This window comes from Lytechinus variegatus, chromosome 10 (genome assembly GCF_018143015.1).
Source record: "Lytechinus variegatus isolate NC3 chromosome 10, Lvar_3.0, whole genome shotgun sequence".
In the NCBI taxonomy this organism is placed as follows: domain Eukaryota; kingdom Metazoa; phylum Echinodermata; class Echinoidea; order Temnopleuroida; family Toxopneustidae; genus Lytechinus; species Lytechinus variegatus.
In genome coordinates, this window is record NC_054749.1 from 2623000 (window position 1) to 2640552 (window position 17553).

At 34.9% G+C, this 17553-nt stretch overlaps 1 protein-coding gene across 1 annotated transcript in view; it reads left to right on the plus strand.

Moving 5' to 3' along the window:
• The window catches only part of LOC121422569, a 134221-nt gene that overhangs the window by 62291 nt on the left and 54377 nt on the right, over nucleotides 1-17553 (plus strand). Inside the window, exons 40-51 of the mRNA XM_041617715.1 lie at nucleotides 381-494; nucleotides 1934-2047; nucleotides 2552-2665; nucleotides 3625-3738; nucleotides 4403-4687; nucleotides 5827-5943; nucleotides 7353-7466; nucleotides 11805-12086; nucleotides 12667-12783; nucleotides 14205-14321; nucleotides 15071-15349; nucleotides 16012-16119. Of these exons, the coding sequence (XP_041473649.1) occupies nucleotides 381-494; nucleotides 1934-2047; nucleotides 2552-2665; nucleotides 3625-3738; nucleotides 4403-4687; nucleotides 5827-5943; nucleotides 7353-7466; nucleotides 11805-12086; nucleotides 12667-12783; nucleotides 14205-14321; nucleotides 15071-15349; nucleotides 16012-16119 (1875 nt within the window). The remainder of the gene's footprint in view (nucleotides 1-380; nucleotides 495-1933; nucleotides 2048-2551; nucleotides 2666-3624; nucleotides 3739-4402; nucleotides 4688-5826; nucleotides 5944-7352; nucleotides 7467-11804; nucleotides 12087-12666; nucleotides 12784-14204; nucleotides 14322-15070; nucleotides 15350-16011; nucleotides 16120-17553) is intronic.

Genomic DNA, 17553 nt, shown 5'->3' on the forward strand with positions numbered 1-17553 from the left:
CTTGAAACGGAGGCCGATTATGAAAATGTGATGGCTAAAAGGGCAGCTGTAGAGTATACTAATAATTATGGAAACAATTGTAATAATGATCCTATTCTTATGATATTAAGAAAAATGAAAACAACGATAAGGATATCATTGACAAAAGTAGTAATGACAGTATTAGTACATTAAGAGAATAATGATGGTTATGATAGCCCTAATTATAGAAAATTTTAGATGTTATACCTTTCCCAAGTTATCCTGCATTGTGTGTAAATTGAAAAAATATCTTTAGACAACTATTCTTTCAGTTTCATTTATTGACATTGTAAGTCCTTTCAGAAAAATTTGAATTATAAGTGGTCAGTGATATATTGTATTTTTCTTCTCCAATTCAGACATCCTTGAGTGCAACAGCAATCCCTGTGTGAATGGTGCTACATGTGTGGATGGAATAAATCGATTTTCATGCACTTGTGCGGCTGGATTTACAGGAGCTACTTGCGCTGAACGTAAGTTGATATCTTCCTCTATTTTGTCATACTTTTTTTATACAAATTTATGTGATATTGACAGGGCTTAAGTGGGAAAACTACTTGTATTGTGTCAAGTGTCTATGTTCAATATGCTAGAGTTCTTGATCACATGATCAAGGTCGGAGGTCATTTAAAGTCTTTAAATCAACATCAAAATTTTAGGATAATATGTTGAATTTAAAGATAACTTTGAAAGCATAATGTTCCTAGTCTATGACACTAGACAAGACACCATGTACAGTATCTTGGCTGTCGAGAACAACAAATGTTTTTCTTGATATTATAAAAACTTACTAGAGGTTAGACAGATAGGGCAACATGACATAATGATAACAGCACATTGATCGTTTGGTTTGGAGGCCTTTCTATTTTTATGACGATGTACATAGCTATATATATGTATTTGTGTGTGGTATAATAGTAGCCAAGTGCAATGTTTGCCAATTCAAGTCAACCCCCTTTGAATAAACTTCAGTTACACTGGTGCTTAAAAAGTTAGTGAACCCCACTAAAAAATGCACTCCTTCATGCCGAATGTTGAACGTAGACAGCAACACTTCAATGTTCAGAGAGCCCAGAAAAACAAACTTTACCAAATGTGATATTTTATCACCTGACTTCACAATCAAATATCTAAAAGATAGCAGAATTTGAACACTTTTGAATATGTTCATATTCTGGTGGGGTTTACTTACTTTTTAGCACCATTGTATATAGACAATGCAGTAGAATTTGTATACATTCTGTGCCTCGTATAAACCTATATCTTATCAGTAGCTGTATATATATCTCTATGGTCGGGGTCCTAAAGCTACGCGGGTCCTAAAGCTACTCACCACACATCGCGCATGCAGTTTTTAATGGCAAATGCGCACTCTGTGTGTGGAACTGTGACTGCAGTGTGACGAACGATTCCTTTTCAATTTATTCAACATGGGCTGCAGTAAATCTCTAAATGCAGAGAAAACCCACAATTGTGGAGTTTCATTCGATTTAATTTCATATTATCCTATCATAATTTGAGCAAATTTTAAAAATTGTGGCACAGGAAATACTATTTTTTTGCATGATAAATCGAGTGCGTAGCTTTAGAACCCCTTATACATCGGGCGGCAAATTCAAGAGGTGTTTGGAAAACACGACAGGATTTTCATATTAGTGACTTTGTGATATTTTCTTTTTGGTTGAGGATCTTTAGAATATTTGCCACAAATTCAAATATAAAAATTGGCATATTTTACATCGCTTGTAAACACTGAAGTGCGTAGCTTTAGGTCCCCCCATCATGCACTAGCAACCCTCCCCCTCTCTATTCAATGAGTTTTGAATCATATCTTATCATTTGGATTTTATATTTGTTTTCTTCACGTTTTGATTCACATGCAAATTTGGTGCATTTCCTTTTTTTCTTCTAGGAATTGACTTTTGTTTGGGCTCACCTTGTTCTGTGAGGGCATCTTGTATCTCTGTGGGTGCGTCATTCTTGTGTCTGTGCCCTCCTGGATTTACCGGACCCACCTGTGATATTAGTAAGTTTTACCCTCTTACTCTTCTCTGCTCTCTAAATTTTCCATTTTCCAGAATTAAATTCCCTCTGTACTTTTTGCCAAATGATTTTGGCTAATATATTCTAAAATATTTGGTTTCAGAAATGGATATTGACCTACATGGAAATTGCATCTTTAACTTAAGTATTTTGCAAAATCATTTGGTCATAGCATTTTCACTGGACATGTGTGTAGAAATTTGATTTTGTATTACTTTTTCTAAATATTCAATAAAGGATCATACATGTAGTATACAAAAAAGAATAACATTTACATCCCCTATGATTTAAGTATGCAATATTGAATTTTTCTCAATATCTATGAAAGGTATACAATATTTAAAAAAAAAACATATGAAAGGAATCTGATGTCCTTTCTCTGACACATACAAGATTCATTTATCTTTAAATCAAGAGAACGATTTGGCCATGATATCATACAGTGTCTTGTTTTGTTTCTTGTAATGCTATTGCATTTCCTTTAAAGACATCAACGAATGCCTCAACAATCCTTGTCTGAATGGGGGAACCTGTGTGGACGGAATCAACTCCTTCACCTGCAATTGCCCTCCAGGATTCAATGGCCAGTTTTGTCAGACAAGTATGTATCTTCATTTCAAAGTTTCAAGCTAAATATTGAGAATGTTTCACTGTCCAATTTCACTTAAAATAAGAGCCCCAGTATTTTGCTCTATGGAAAACGGGGTAAAGAAACATGGAATTCAGGAAGACCATGAAATTCATGGAAAATACAATTTCTTGGCTTCCCAAACATTGATAAAAAAAAAAATACAGTGAAAATTAGTTCAAAATCCCATAATAGAAAATCTTGGAAAAATGATGTCCAACATTCTGTTCATCAAAGTGTTTGCAGTCCCATTGTGAAGCATTTGGTTGCCAAGATTATTTATAATTATACTCCATTTTTAAAGGATTCCTTACCATAGGGTTAATTCTATACAATCACTTTTTCATATATTTTGTAAATGTTGAAGAACACGGAATGTAATGTTCAATTAGAAAACGGATGAATATGGAAAATATTAGCAGTAGATTTATCATGTCAGATGAAGATGTATAGCCTGGGTTTAAGGTAGTCATTTCAACCCTAAATATCTAATATCACAACTCAGAATTAGATGACTTTCCTCAAAGTAATTACATAACTTTATTTAGTATCTCTTTTTTCTTGAACAGCTTATACTGTAATCAAGATTGCAGAGTAATGCAAAACTAAGATTTTGGAGCTAATCAGTTGCTGAATTGCTGTGATATTGATGACTATATTCTCTAAGTGTTCCTAGATGTGCTAAGTTAACACTGTAGTCAATGGGAATATATATATATATATATTTTACCTATTGCAAATATGAAATTATGCTCATGAGATATTTTCAGGGTTTCTTCTTCAAATATATATGCACTTTCATGCACTGAAATCATGTAGGGCCCCACATTTCATATTTTTTCAAACCTCAACAAAGTTTATACTCACCCCCTTAAGATTGAAGGGGTTTCTACTCCTGAATGATTGTAATATATTTTTTCAAACTTGACTAGATATCAATGAATGTGCCAGCTTCCCATGCCAGAACGGCGGTGTCTGTACTGATTTGATCAACGGATTCAGATGTCAGTGTTCTGCTTTCTTCCAAGGCATCGTGTGCACTATACGTAGGTATTCACCCTTTGGGTGATTTGAAGTTCAGTGTTGACCTTTTGGTGTTGGTGTTAGGTCAGTTTTTACACGATTATAACACCAAACTTAAAATGAAGATGGTCCTGAAAAGTCACTCACTAGTTGCTGAGATGTCAATAATGTGATGTGGATCAGTTTTACAAACTCTAAAAAAGTTTTGGAGCAAGGGGAAGCAATCCAAATTTCAACACCAACACCAAGGCCAACAGCAGACTTGAAATCATCCATTGTCCACTGATTTCTGTCATTCTCATTTATACAGGGACCCCCTTGGCTTCATTGGGCAAAGTGTTAACCTGTTGATTACTGAAGTCTGTAATTCCCATAGGCTTTGTACAGGGACTACCTGACATTTGATATTAGCTTAATATCAATTAAAAAATAAGCAAGCGAAGTAATCAATGTTGAGCATGAAAAATCCAAATATGATTAGCTAAATAAAGCTATTATTTGTATATATGTAGTCAAATGTGTATTTTTAATTCATTTATGAATTTCATGTTTAATCATTGAGGTCTGACAGCCTAAATGAAAGTAAAATAAAATGTAATTCATACTTCAATTTTAAGGTAGACCACATGCTAATCATAGAATGTGTTCACACTAGTGAATCAACTTTTCTTCCCTTCGCATTAACAGCCCTTGTAATTCAAATGACGGACACGAGCACGGTCCCAAGGACTCTGCGTGTTGAATTTGACCCTATCAACAATGAACCGGATGCCGTATATGATGTCATTGTGACAGCACCAGACGGGACCATCGTTGACATGCGTTCATTCACCGACGCTGATGTGGACAACGACGGACGGGTGAGGGCAGATATCCCTGGACTTGATCCTGACCTCACCTACACGGTGGATCTGCAGGTCCGAACACCGGAAGGGACGTTCACTCTTGATACCATGATGAGTAGTCCACCAGGTAAGATTTAAAGCTAAAACGAATCAGCAGCCCTGTATGTCACCACCTCAAGTCCTGAACTACTCAAATCTGGCCAAGTTCCTAACCCATAATGCAATATTGTGTAGTCTTCTAATAGGCCTACTTCAATGATGACACATTGATGAACTATCCAATACATTTGTACTGCAATAACCAAGTAGCAAAACAGTACTTTTCCTATCAAAACAATTTAATTTCTCAATACGAATAAATTGATAGTCACATTTATTGTCTACATTATAAATAGTTAACCCAGAAGGTGCATTTCAAGACTAGATTCTTATAACATTCAGTACTGGTCAGTTTGCACCCCCTAATGTGGTTTAAGTTATGCAATGACTCTTAGGAACAATTTTCTTCTCTCACCCCATTATTGAGAGAATTACACTGGCTACCTGTCAGGTAAAGAATCACATTTAAGATCCTAATCCTAAAGGTCTTAATGGTCAGGCCCCAAGTTACATCTCAGAACTCTTGAAATTGAAATCCCGATCTCGTGACCATCATCTACGTAGCTCACAAGATACACTCACACTACAAGTACCCCCACACAAGACTAAAGCAACACTAGGAGATAGGTCATTTCTGATGTCAGCCCCACGACTCTGGAACAAACTTCCCCTCAACATATCTATTCTGATAGTATGTATAGCACCTAGGAAGCTCTTGCAACGCAATAGAATATATAGATATAATTTTTGCGCTATATAAATGCATATTATTATTTTTATTATCATCAAAATACTCAGTGAACTCAAAATAGTTGAATTATGTATCTTGATCCTATAAAGATGAACCCCATTTAGCAGTGAAGCATTCAAAGAAAAAAAATAAACACTTTGCCAAAGTTATTGCTTGAATCGCTTTACAAATCAAGTGCATGTGTTGTACTCAATCAACTATGCCTCTTGTTACATATATGTAGAGAGGTTTATGTAACCCATCAGTACCCAAACCAGCACAGAACTGATTGCTCTTGTTGTTTTGGGTTTGTTATTGATTTGTATTTATTTCTGATTTGTATGTTGAAAATTGATGAACAAATGAAACAAACCAATGAATCCTAATTCAAATTAAGATGGAGTTCACTGCATTTGTAATATTTCTAACCATGACAGGTGCTTGCGATTCGGGACCATGCTTCAATGGAGGAACCTGTACAGAAGCTCCTGGAACTGCTTTAGGCTATACATGTACCTGTCTTCCCAGTTTCCAACAACCAAATTGCTTGATCCGTTAGTAACTTATTTTCCTCATTACTGTCTAATTCATGTTTTCTAAGTAATCATTCTTCCATCCATACATGTGCAATTATATATACGTTTATTAGGGGAAGAGTATCAATCAGATGTGACTATTTACGTCTGAGACCAACCTTTAATACCAAACTTTGATGTCACTATCTGAAAGATGTGACAAGGGCTCAAACCATGAACCTGCTTGAATAACTCATTATGGAAAAATCTGTTCATTCTCTTTCATTTATTTCAACTATGTTTTGATCATTAATCTTTTATATTTTTTCCCTATATCTCCTATCTCCTACCAGTATATGTTTCAAAATCAAATGACCATGATTTTAGTACATATCTTAAGGTCTCAGCCCCATCAGCTTGATAAAAGTTGATAATTCTCAGCATTGCTTTATTTTGTTTGGTTTTACTTTCTTTTGTTTTATCAAAATAGAAATAATATACTTGAGATCAACTTTTTGTATGAAAATCATAGGAAACTTTTTGGTGATTGCTACTTAAATGTATTTGCTGCACCAGAAATTGATTTTGTCGATTTAGAGTATTGTTGCTGTGTAATTTGTAGAGCAGAAGTGAAACGAATCATTTCAATAAGCCCAACTATTTTGAGACATCCATGTTGTGTTTCTCAGAGAAATAGTAGAAACGAATAGCCGTCCAGTCAGTAAACTTGTTTGATTATCTTTCAAGTGATATTGATCAATATTGTAGCTAAACAGCATTTATTGGAAGAAAAGGATGTACGTCAGCAATTTCATTATATCCATTCGTTAACTTAAATGACTTCAGCAGCATTAGACTGTCCATGCTGCTGTCAAAGCCACAGACACAATACATACATGTGAATGTATGGACGAATATAACAAAAGGAATAATATGTGTTTTGCCACCCCAAAACCAACAATAAGTATTTAGATATTTTTGAGCTTGAAAATTCATTTCCTGAACTTTAAAATGATATATTAAAATTGACCGACGATAACCATTACAAGTACTTGATTGAATGCAGAGGAAATTCAGCAAGAGCTTAAAAAAATGAGAAAACAAGGTTTGAAGCTTTGGGTTCACTCAAGCATGAGATGTGCATATTGTGTAATCTCAGTGAAACTTCCAAGCAGTAGTGTCAAAGAAAGTCTTTTATCTTTTCTTTTAGTCAATTTCACAACTTCAAATTTTTACAGTATGAAGAAATATTGCTCTTTCAGAGTTTATTTTTGGTTTTTGGAGACTAAATTACGATTTTTGCTATTTACAGATAACCTTACTTTACTTGGTGACTTATTGGTAGTTTTGGGAGGGTTGTAGGTCACAAACAGTATTTTGTATATTGATATGATAACAATATCAGTTTATTTTTCAAAAATTTCAATATTTTTATCATTGACTTCCAGAAATAAACCCATGTGATAGCAATCCTTGTCAAAATGGAGGTACTTGCCTGAATTCCGGATCATCATTTATTTGTGCATGTGCAGCTGCGTGGCAAGGAAACATCTGTACTTTCCGTAAGTGGTATAAACATGACCTCTTGTTTATTGTTCCCTCATTAACCCTTTAAAACCTAGAGCTTAATGAAATAGCAATTAAATCATAAGCCTAATGAGCATGATCGGTTAAGGGTTCGCATTGAGGTGAAAAAAATTTTTTAAGGTACTTTTATCAAATTTGCTTTTAAAATGATCTTTGATATCTCAGGTTTCAAAAAACTAAGTTTCATGAAGATTGATGATTCCGAAAGTACCGGAATAGTCCATTTTATTCATGGGGGTCCTCAGAGTTGCTAATTTTCCGGATTTTTCCGGAATTCCGGATTTTTTCCTTTGCTGAAAAATATTCCGGGAAAAAAAATCGATTGTCAAAGTGAAATCCGTAAAAATTTCCCCTCCAAATCTTGTCACGGAGTTCGCTACGGAGAGCGCAATTTCAATTTTGGATGGCCAATTTGCGCAGACGGAAAATTATTAGCGTTGTGCGCAGCATGAAGTTTAGCTGGTACTGTACTTGCACGGTACGCGCGAGCAATACATCGTAGCAGTTGCAAACGCCGCCCTGACCCTGCAGGGATATCGGGTGTCAGCGCTATCCCAGTCGGGCGATCGCCCGGTAGAACCGCTCGAAGCACGGCCCGGTGTGGCTGCAATTGCCTGCTGCTGCGTGAGTGATTGGTTGTCTGCCGCGGGATTTCAGCTGAAAACCTATTTGCTACCATGAAATATGTGTTCTCTGGTGCGTATTCATCAATTCATATGTGTGAACTATCCATCATTTTGATAGAAATTGTGATTTATGGATTTTCAATAGTATAGGATTGTCTTGTTGATGAGTACAGTGAGTGAAAAAGGGCACCCCAGCTGCTACATACACCCGTCCCGAGTCGCACCCATTGGCCGCAGCATATTAACCCGCAGCAGGTTAACCCGTACCGTTAAATGAGTACGGGTTACATGATTTTTTTTTTGAGCACCTTTCTTGCCTATGATATGAAGTTTATTATGTCATTAATTATTTGTTATGTACTACTGTAGATTAATGATTTCAGCCCTCTAAAGAATAAGAAAACGTTCCAGCTTCAGGGGGCTTCGCCCTTGACCCCGCCAGGGGCCCTGGGCGGGCCCCTGGACCCCCGGCCTGGGTTTTCAGGATTTTTTTGAGCTATCAGTTAGCATCTCTGGGTGCTGCTACCTCTCATCACGGACGGACATTTCTACTCAAATTAAATTCACTCTAGTTTTATTGTTTTTAAAGTTACTCTAATTTGGTTTGGATGTTCTTGCACTCTGAACATTTCTCTATTATCAGACATAATATAGTAGAAAAAAAATATTGGGAACTAATTTTTTTTGGTAGGTGTTAACATTTCCATTTTGAAATTTCCGTCCGTGATGGAAAAAAAGATGAAAAGTTTTTTTATTCTTTATTAGAGTAGAAATAAAAAATAAAAAGGTTTAGAGGTATCTCTCTAAACACTGTATATTATTTTATTTGAACATGGCTAAAATCCATACATTTTATCCATATCATAAACTCAGTCAAAAATGATCACGGACGGACATTAATTTGATCACGGACGGACAAAGTTAATTCACTCAAATTCATTTCACTCTAGTTTTATTGTTTTCAAAGTTACTCCAATTTTTTTTAATGGTCTTGCACTCTGAACATTAATCTATCATCAAACATAAATTAGTAGGAAAAAAATATGGAAGTAAACTTTCCTTGTAGATGTTAACATTTCCGTCCGTCCGTGATGAAATTAATGTCCGTCCGTGATCATTTTTATTAGGATATGTCTATGGATTCAGCTTTTTATTCTTTATCAGAATAGAAAGAGAAATAAAAGTGTGTAGAAGTATTTCACTGGACACTGTTCATCATTTTATTTGAACATAGCTAAAATCCATACATTTTATGCATACAATAAATCAATCAAAAATGATCACGGACGGACATTAATTTCATCATGGACGGAAGAGTGAAATACTTGTGGAAAGATTCATATGCAAATGAGAAACTTTGCTGAGCAGATTATGAGTTTAATTTTAGCTTCTAATTGCAGTGAAAAATGGCTCTGAGAATTATTCAGAACTCAAATGGAATAAGCCTACAACTCTTCACAATTTTTTGTGATATCTTTGTTTGGCCGTTATTGGGGCTATATTGTTGTCAGGAAAATTGTTAAGCATTATTGGAATGCAGATAGAGTTGAAAAGCTACATGTACATGTATATGCCAAAAAAGCGGGAAACAAAGTATGGCAAGAACACGTCCAAAGCTGTAGATTTCATCAATTCAAGCTTGCAGAAAGTGATGGAGAAGAAGTAGAATGCAATGCATAATCTGATAAGCAGAAAAATCAATTTTTCCATGTACAAACTTATGGATTCACAATGCTTCTAACAGAACATAGGTTTGTGAAAATTACATGAATACCTTTTTTCGAAGTCCATTTTGGAGCTAATTTTAAGCAAATCGCTTATCTGGTAAACTGTGAAAATGCATAAAGCTTGCACTGCAGTGTTTAGAAGTTAAGCTTTGGATTTGAATATCAATTTCAATTTTGGATTCGGTCAGGGCCTAAATACATGAGGGCTGTTGATGTTATGGGGTGTCTCCGCTTTAATGCAAAAGATGGATTTAAAGAGAGCCCCTGACAAGTGTTGATCCAACAAACAAGCATAAGGATCAGTGACCTGTTAATCTTTTAGATTTAGTTTTTGGACCTTAAAAAACATCTTTGCTCTTGGAAAATTAATGCCTAAAATCATCATGATCATAAAAATACTTGTATCAACATGATCAATAATCAACTAGCTGTTGATTTTGAACCTACTTGTATTCTACACTTTAAAAAGACAATAGGGGAAAGCGGGGTAAGTTGTGACACTTTTTGCATTTTGCACGTTAGAATTGATATGACTAGTAATATTGTAGAAATAAGTACCTTACCTTTAAATTTGTGTCTTGGGAAATATTTTTCACCTATATATAACTTTCTACCCCCACGCTGAATGTCATTGTGACCTTTGAAAAAAAGGATGTCAAATTGCTCAACTTGCCCCATCTGTGGGGTAAGTTGTGCCATCGTCTGGGGTAAGTTGAGCCACAAAAACTATGTAAAAAATGTATGCGGGAAGAACCAGGATGTCAATTTTTCATTTAAAGTCTTTTCACTTGCTAATTCTCTATGAATACTAACATCTTCTAAAAGTAAAAGGACTGTCATGTGAATTTGCTCCTTTCTGCCTGCATATCAATGGCTTTTTACGTTTTTTATTTTTTTTTTGTTATACATGTACATCACTTATTCTTTACGTTCGATTTTGACAAGAAATGTGTTAAGAGCAATCGTATGTCTAGATTATACTGTGCGTCTAGCATAGAAATCAAGTTGCTACATCTTAAATCAAGTTGCAGCAACTTGATTGAAGTTGTAGCAACTTGATTGTGCAACTAATACTGTTTAATATTATTAAAATATGTACAAATCATCAAAACAATTGCATTTGTTTACCAAAAAAGTACTAAGAACTTTTTACAGAGTACTTCCATTGTATTTTAATTGTGTCCGTCCGTGATGTCCGTCCATGATGTCCGTCCGTGATGGAAAATATTTGCAATTCTCTCGGAAGTTTGATATTGGTTAAGAATTCAATATGCTGAACATAGAAGCTAACATACCCGAGTGTTAGGTGCATTAACAATAATTGGTCCATGTAAAGCTGTTTAGATAGAAACAATAAAAATGTACAAAAATTCTAAAAACCACATTTCTATCTTGTCCGTCCGTGATATGGCACATTTAGTGGATACCTGTGTTTGTAGGTAACCATGGCAACAAACTTTTTTAATCATTCAGCATACTATGTCCTACCCTTCACTATAAAACACAAAGGAACCTTGTTCATCTTATTCCTAATTTGTTACAAGCCTTCAAAACTTTCAAAATCTATCAAATGTCCGTCCGTGATGAACAAATCATGCTCTAATATTGATTATCTAGAAAAGGGAACTCATAGTTGATTTGCAAGTTAATTTGCTATTTGATTCATAGTAGTCAGTCTTTATTGATAATAATAATAATACATATGATTCATACATTAGGTATTATTAAATGCTCAAGGCCCTTAGAAGAGAGCAAAACATAAAAATAAAGAGAACTAAGAGAAGTATTAATATTTCCTAAAATTCAAGCATTAGTTATTAGATGCAACGTTGATTAAGTAACATATTTCCCCGTGTTTTACTAAAGCATGATCATTAATTATTGATAATCACAATTAAACACTTCAAAAAAAAAACAATTACTTCATCTCACAGTTTGTTCATGCTTTATTCTCCAACAGCTCGGTCAATACCAATAAATTTCAACACACCAAACCCCAACACCCTCATCATTAGCTACACCCAGCCCCCAGGCCAGTACAGCTCATACGATGTGACGTTGCTAGACATTGTGGGACAACCGGTACAGACTGGTGTAATCAGCCCCGCCCAGATACAGCCAGACGGTACTTTCCGCTACACCTTCAATGGAGTACAGCCCAACACCGCCTACCAGGTGCAAGTGACTGGTCGCACCGCAGAGGGACCTCTCGATATTGGTCGTGCCAACACACAGACGCCGAGTAAGTCTCTTAAAAACACACAAAGTCTATTATGAAACATTCATTTCTTCGAAACTCAGCCTTCTGTAGCCCATTGAACAACATAAACATAAACCTTTTTACATGTACTTCTGTACTTTTTTTCTCGAGGGTTTTATTTTATAAGACCGAAGGATTCAAAAGTGTAAGGTTCTGTTCTCAAAATTCTCTGTGTTTGCGCTAAAACCAACTTTTTTTCAAAAGAATCAAACAAAATGCACCTTGCTTGCACTGGCTCCTTATCAGGTTTTTGAATACATTTGAAAGTTCTCTTAAAATTCAAATCCTATTTATGGTCATGCTACAAAATATCTTTCTGAATTGATCCAGGCACACACTCCTAGTAGGTCCCTTTATTTCTTCAAATCATTAACTGTTCCGCTTACCATTAATGTTAGACAAAAGTGAATAGATTGTTTCACATGTTATTTAATTAAAATGCTTTGCTATTTTGATCTGTCTTGTCATGATAATACCTAGATCTGTGTGACAATATACCCTTTCTCACACAATATCCAACTAAGATGCTATGTATATTTTCCTTTTCTTGAATGATACCAAGATGTGTGTGACATTTCCCCCTGCCTAAATGGAGGATTGTGCCAAAATAATCAAGCAGTATCATCAGGTTATACATGCAACTGTCTTCCCGGCTACTCTGGAATTAATTGTCAAACAGGTAAGCAAGAATTGTTAATTTTTCCCCCTCCTATTATAGTGGTTGGTTTTATCTGTGTTTGAATCCTCACTGTAGTAATTCGTAAATCTTTAAATTGTTCAGTCATAATTGCAGTTTGTTACTAGATTATATGAATATGTTTTGAAATAGATAGGACTTATGATGTGAAATTAAAAAGTGTTTTATACCTTGTTTTTAATTTGAAATCTATTTTTGTCAGGTATCCAGTCAGTAAAAAGAATATTTCCAAAATGGAAGATATCTGCATTTGTTTTAATTTAAAACTCATTCCAAAAGTTTTATTACGATGAATCAACATAGTGGAATGGAATGAAAATGTCAGAACTGTATGGTATAGTCTTTGTAGTTTCCAGATATGAAATAAAAAACTTTGTAAGATAAGAGATCAAAGTGCTTAAAAAAACATTCACAAGAGAGGGTGCTAGATAAATCTAAGAGTTGAATATTTGAATTTTCACAGAAATTTGGCAGTTGAAATATTATTCAATGACTACTACTCTTGTAAGATTGGTATGTTTAGATAATACTCAAGTACTAAAATGTGGATTTTTTACTCTTAACCAAAACTCTAGCTGGACTTTAATGTCATTGGTGACATTGGAAAAATCAATTCTTTAGGCCCATATATACAACTTTGTTGTCGAGTTTTAGTATTTTATTTTAGTTGGGTAAGTGCTGATATGATGAAGCTAGGGTATTGCAGAGTGCTTTGGAACTTTTGCAAAGAGAAAGGCCCGTATTCTGAATTTAGGTTTAACTTTAATAGATCATGGTCTAACTGCTAAAATTATGGGAAGCCAAATTTTTCAAAATTTTGTTTACGGTGAATGCTTCTCATGTCTACTGTGTTCTTTTCTAATTCTTTAATGGTGAAGACAACTGTCACACTTATCCTTCCCAGGCAGTTAATAATATTTTGGGAGTCAGATGTGCTGGTACGTTGAACCTCTACTGTTAGAGATTTATGGCTTTCAATAGTTAAACCACAACTTGAAACCAGAATTTGAAATAAACCTGACTTCAGAATATGGGCCAAAGGCTTTAGTTCTGGTTGCAAGGTTGAAATGTGAAAGAAACTTTATCATAGTGATAAGGAGCAAAAGCCTATAAGTCACGTAATAACTAGTGAATCTAAAAATTATGGACACCGGTTAAATAATAACTAAAAAAAAAAACAATTATGATAATAACTTGACACAATTCTTGTGAGAGTCATCTGCACTATTTTGTATGGAATTACACACATAATGATGATCCATCTGTTTCAGCTGTTAGCATTATTTGAATGTGAGAGCATTTAGAGTGGTAATTTGCTTCAGATGATATGAATATGATTTTTTCTTAAATATGAAACAAGGAACTCACAATATTCTTTCCATCTTTCTCCACAACTTGAAAAGATATCAACGAGTGTTCGAGTAACCCTTGTACAAATGGAGGCACATGTCAACAGCCTTTCATCAATGCATTCCGATGTGCTTGTCTTCCTCAATTTACTGGAACCACTTGTCAGATTCGTAAGTATCCATCAAATAAATTTCAAAATATCGACTAAGCATAATAATAATTAAAATTATGATTTTAATATTTTTGAAATTGGTCGGTCCAGGATTGAAAGGGGTAGAATTTCAATTCATCTACTTAGTTGAATCTATTGACAAGCACACACAAATTGTTTTATTTTGCAAAAAAAAGGCTGCAATTGTTAGCAAAAACATAAAGAAAGATAATTAAACCCCATGTAATCATTATTAAAAAGAAAATTACATGATTTTTTTTTCTTAAAAAAAAAAAGAATCTGACAATTGAATATAGTCTTTACCCCTAAAAGGGATGTATTTCAATCTTCAACTCCAAGGGGGATTATTGCAAACCTGCATGGGGGGGGGGAATGCCCCATATTTACCTTGATCTGCACGTGACTCTTGATAATGATAAGGCAGGTGATGATGATGCCAAAATACTGTTACTGTTCATTACAACGATGATAACAATTATCAAAGCAGTGATAAAAAGGATCTCAATAAAAAGAACAGAAGGAAAAGAAGAGTAAGAAGAATGATGATAACAGAAACTGTGAAATATCTAATCAAGGCAATTCACAATATACATGTATATATAGATAAAGTATATGTAGATCTAGGAAAAAATGCACTTTTCATAATCGTCAAGCCTCTGGTAAATGAAAATGAGATCCACAGAACAAAGATAAAGCCAAGCAGTATAAATCATCATCGTAATCATACTTTCTACATTTCCTTTTTAGCTCTGAATGTCGTAGTACGTACCGGCACAGTCACCCCGACCTCGGCCACAATCGTATTCAGCGAGCTACCAAGTGGGTCTGCCCAATACACCCTAGAAGTTGATGATTTGCAGGGAAACCTTGTCCAAAATGTCCCCGTCAATCCTAACCAAGCTTCAAATGGACAGTTTACCGTCCCGGTCAATAACCTTCAGCCCGGCTCAGGATACATTGTGTTTGTGCAAGGAACTATCAGTGGACAGACATTCCAACTTGGCTCTACACCAGTGAACACCCCTTGTGAGTGATATGGCATTGATAATCACCTGGGGAGCCTTTCATGAACAGTTCTGTCAGTGATTTTCCCCGACTTATTTGCTCTCGGCTCGTTGGTGAAAGTCAATGACAAACTTTTCATGAAATGCTTCCTGGTAAATAATGTTAGATGCAATGTAAAACTTTAGTTAGCATGAGAAGAAGGGATTACTTTTGTTGATGATAATGGTTATAAAAAATTTGTTAGTGCTTTTCATGATGGTGAAAATACTAGTGAAAATAATTATATGGATCATTTATAGGCCTAATAAAAATGGTAATATTGTTTTTAATAATAGTACGTTGCAGATACTAATGATAATAAAAGCTTGTAATACTAATTATATTGATGATGATGATATTAATAATGGTAATAGTGATAATAATATGAATTACAAAAAAATTAGAATGAAGAGAATAAAAAACCCAACAAAACATTTGGTATAAAAGTGGGCACAAATGCATATAAGTATTTTTTTTAATTATTGCAATTATTATACTGATAATTCTTTTTGGAGTGAATTGGTTTATTCACCAATAGGTTAGTCCTTTTTTTTTAACATATGTATAAATAAACAGAGAAATTAATATATAGACTAGTGCATAACTAAACATTGACTTGTTACATTATTCTTTATACACTATAGCTTTGTGTACCCCAACTACATGTTTGAATGGAGGAACTTGTGTGGATTCTGGAATATCATTTTTCTGTGTTTGTCCACCTGGTTTTGATCCAAATACTAACTGCCAAGGTAAGGTTATATTTGACAAGGTTATTATTTGATATCAAGGGTTATTCAATACATGTTTATATATGTTTATATATAGACAAAAGAAAAGACAATATTGCTTATAAACCACCGATTTATCAAAGGCTTGTTTTTGTCTCGCCTGCGTAGCGGAGCGAGACATAGATATCACTATTTCCGGTGTCGGCGGCGTCGGCGGCGTCGTCGTCAACAATTGTGTTGTACACCCAATAACTTTCTACAGCTTCGAGGTGGGATCACCAAATTCATACCAGAGGTCCATCTCGTGAAAGCACAGGTCAAGTTTGAATATGAGTCGAATTTGAATAAGGTCAAAGGTCAATGAACTTTCCATGTCTGGCACTGTGCTATGTTGTACACCCAATAACTTTCTACAGCTTCGAGGTGGGATCACCAAATTCATACCAGAGGTCCATCTCCTGAAGGCACAGGTCAAGTTCGAATATGAGTCGAATTTGAATAAGGTCAAAAGGTCAAAGGTCAATGAACTTTCCATGACTGGCACTGTGCTGTGCTGTACATCCAATAACTTTCTACAGCTTCGAGGTGGGATCACCAAATTCATACCAGAGGTCCATCTCCTGAAGGCACAGGTCAAGTTCGAATATGAGTCAAATTTGAATGAGGTCAAAGGTCAATGAACTTTCCATGACTGGCACTGTGCTGTGTTGTACACCCAATAACTTTCTACAGCTTTGAGGTAGGATTGCCAAATTCATACAAGAGGTCCATCTTTTGGAGGTGCAGGTCAAGTGTTCGAATGTGAGTTGAATTTGATTAAGGTCAAAGGTCAATGAACATTTTACTTCAGAACTCAGTACTCTCTATACTTGAACCAGATTTTGTATTTTACTTGTTTATTCTTTAAAAGCTGTTGTTGTTATTTATTTAATGAGCTATAGTTCTTGGCACCATTTATAATATTCACACAAATTTGCCAAAGGTACAATAGAAAAGCTGTCAAAGTTTTCACTCACATTATTATGAATTACATTCTTTTTCACTAATATTCATTTCCTTACTTCCATGTAAATCATTATAGCTTCATAGTATTAACAGTTTTCTTAGTGTTATCTCATTTCCTAGGGATAAAGTAGGCCTATAGTATTATTGCATATGTAAATTTTCAGAACCACAATTCACCCCCTAAACTGCTGACAACCTCGGAAGTCGTATAGCATAGTTTTGACATACATTCTCTTCATGACTGCAATATGCAGGCGAGACAACTCTTGGCGTTTGCCTTGTTTTTCTTTTGTCTACATACTTCCCACAAGACCACAGAGTCATGTTAATGAGAAGCTGTCCGCTAACAAATATAGGTTCATGTGTATCTTTCTCATTCTTGAGTTTCAATGCCTATGATTGACTTAGAAAATTTTGACTTCCATTTAACATGTGACTTGCCAGAAGAAA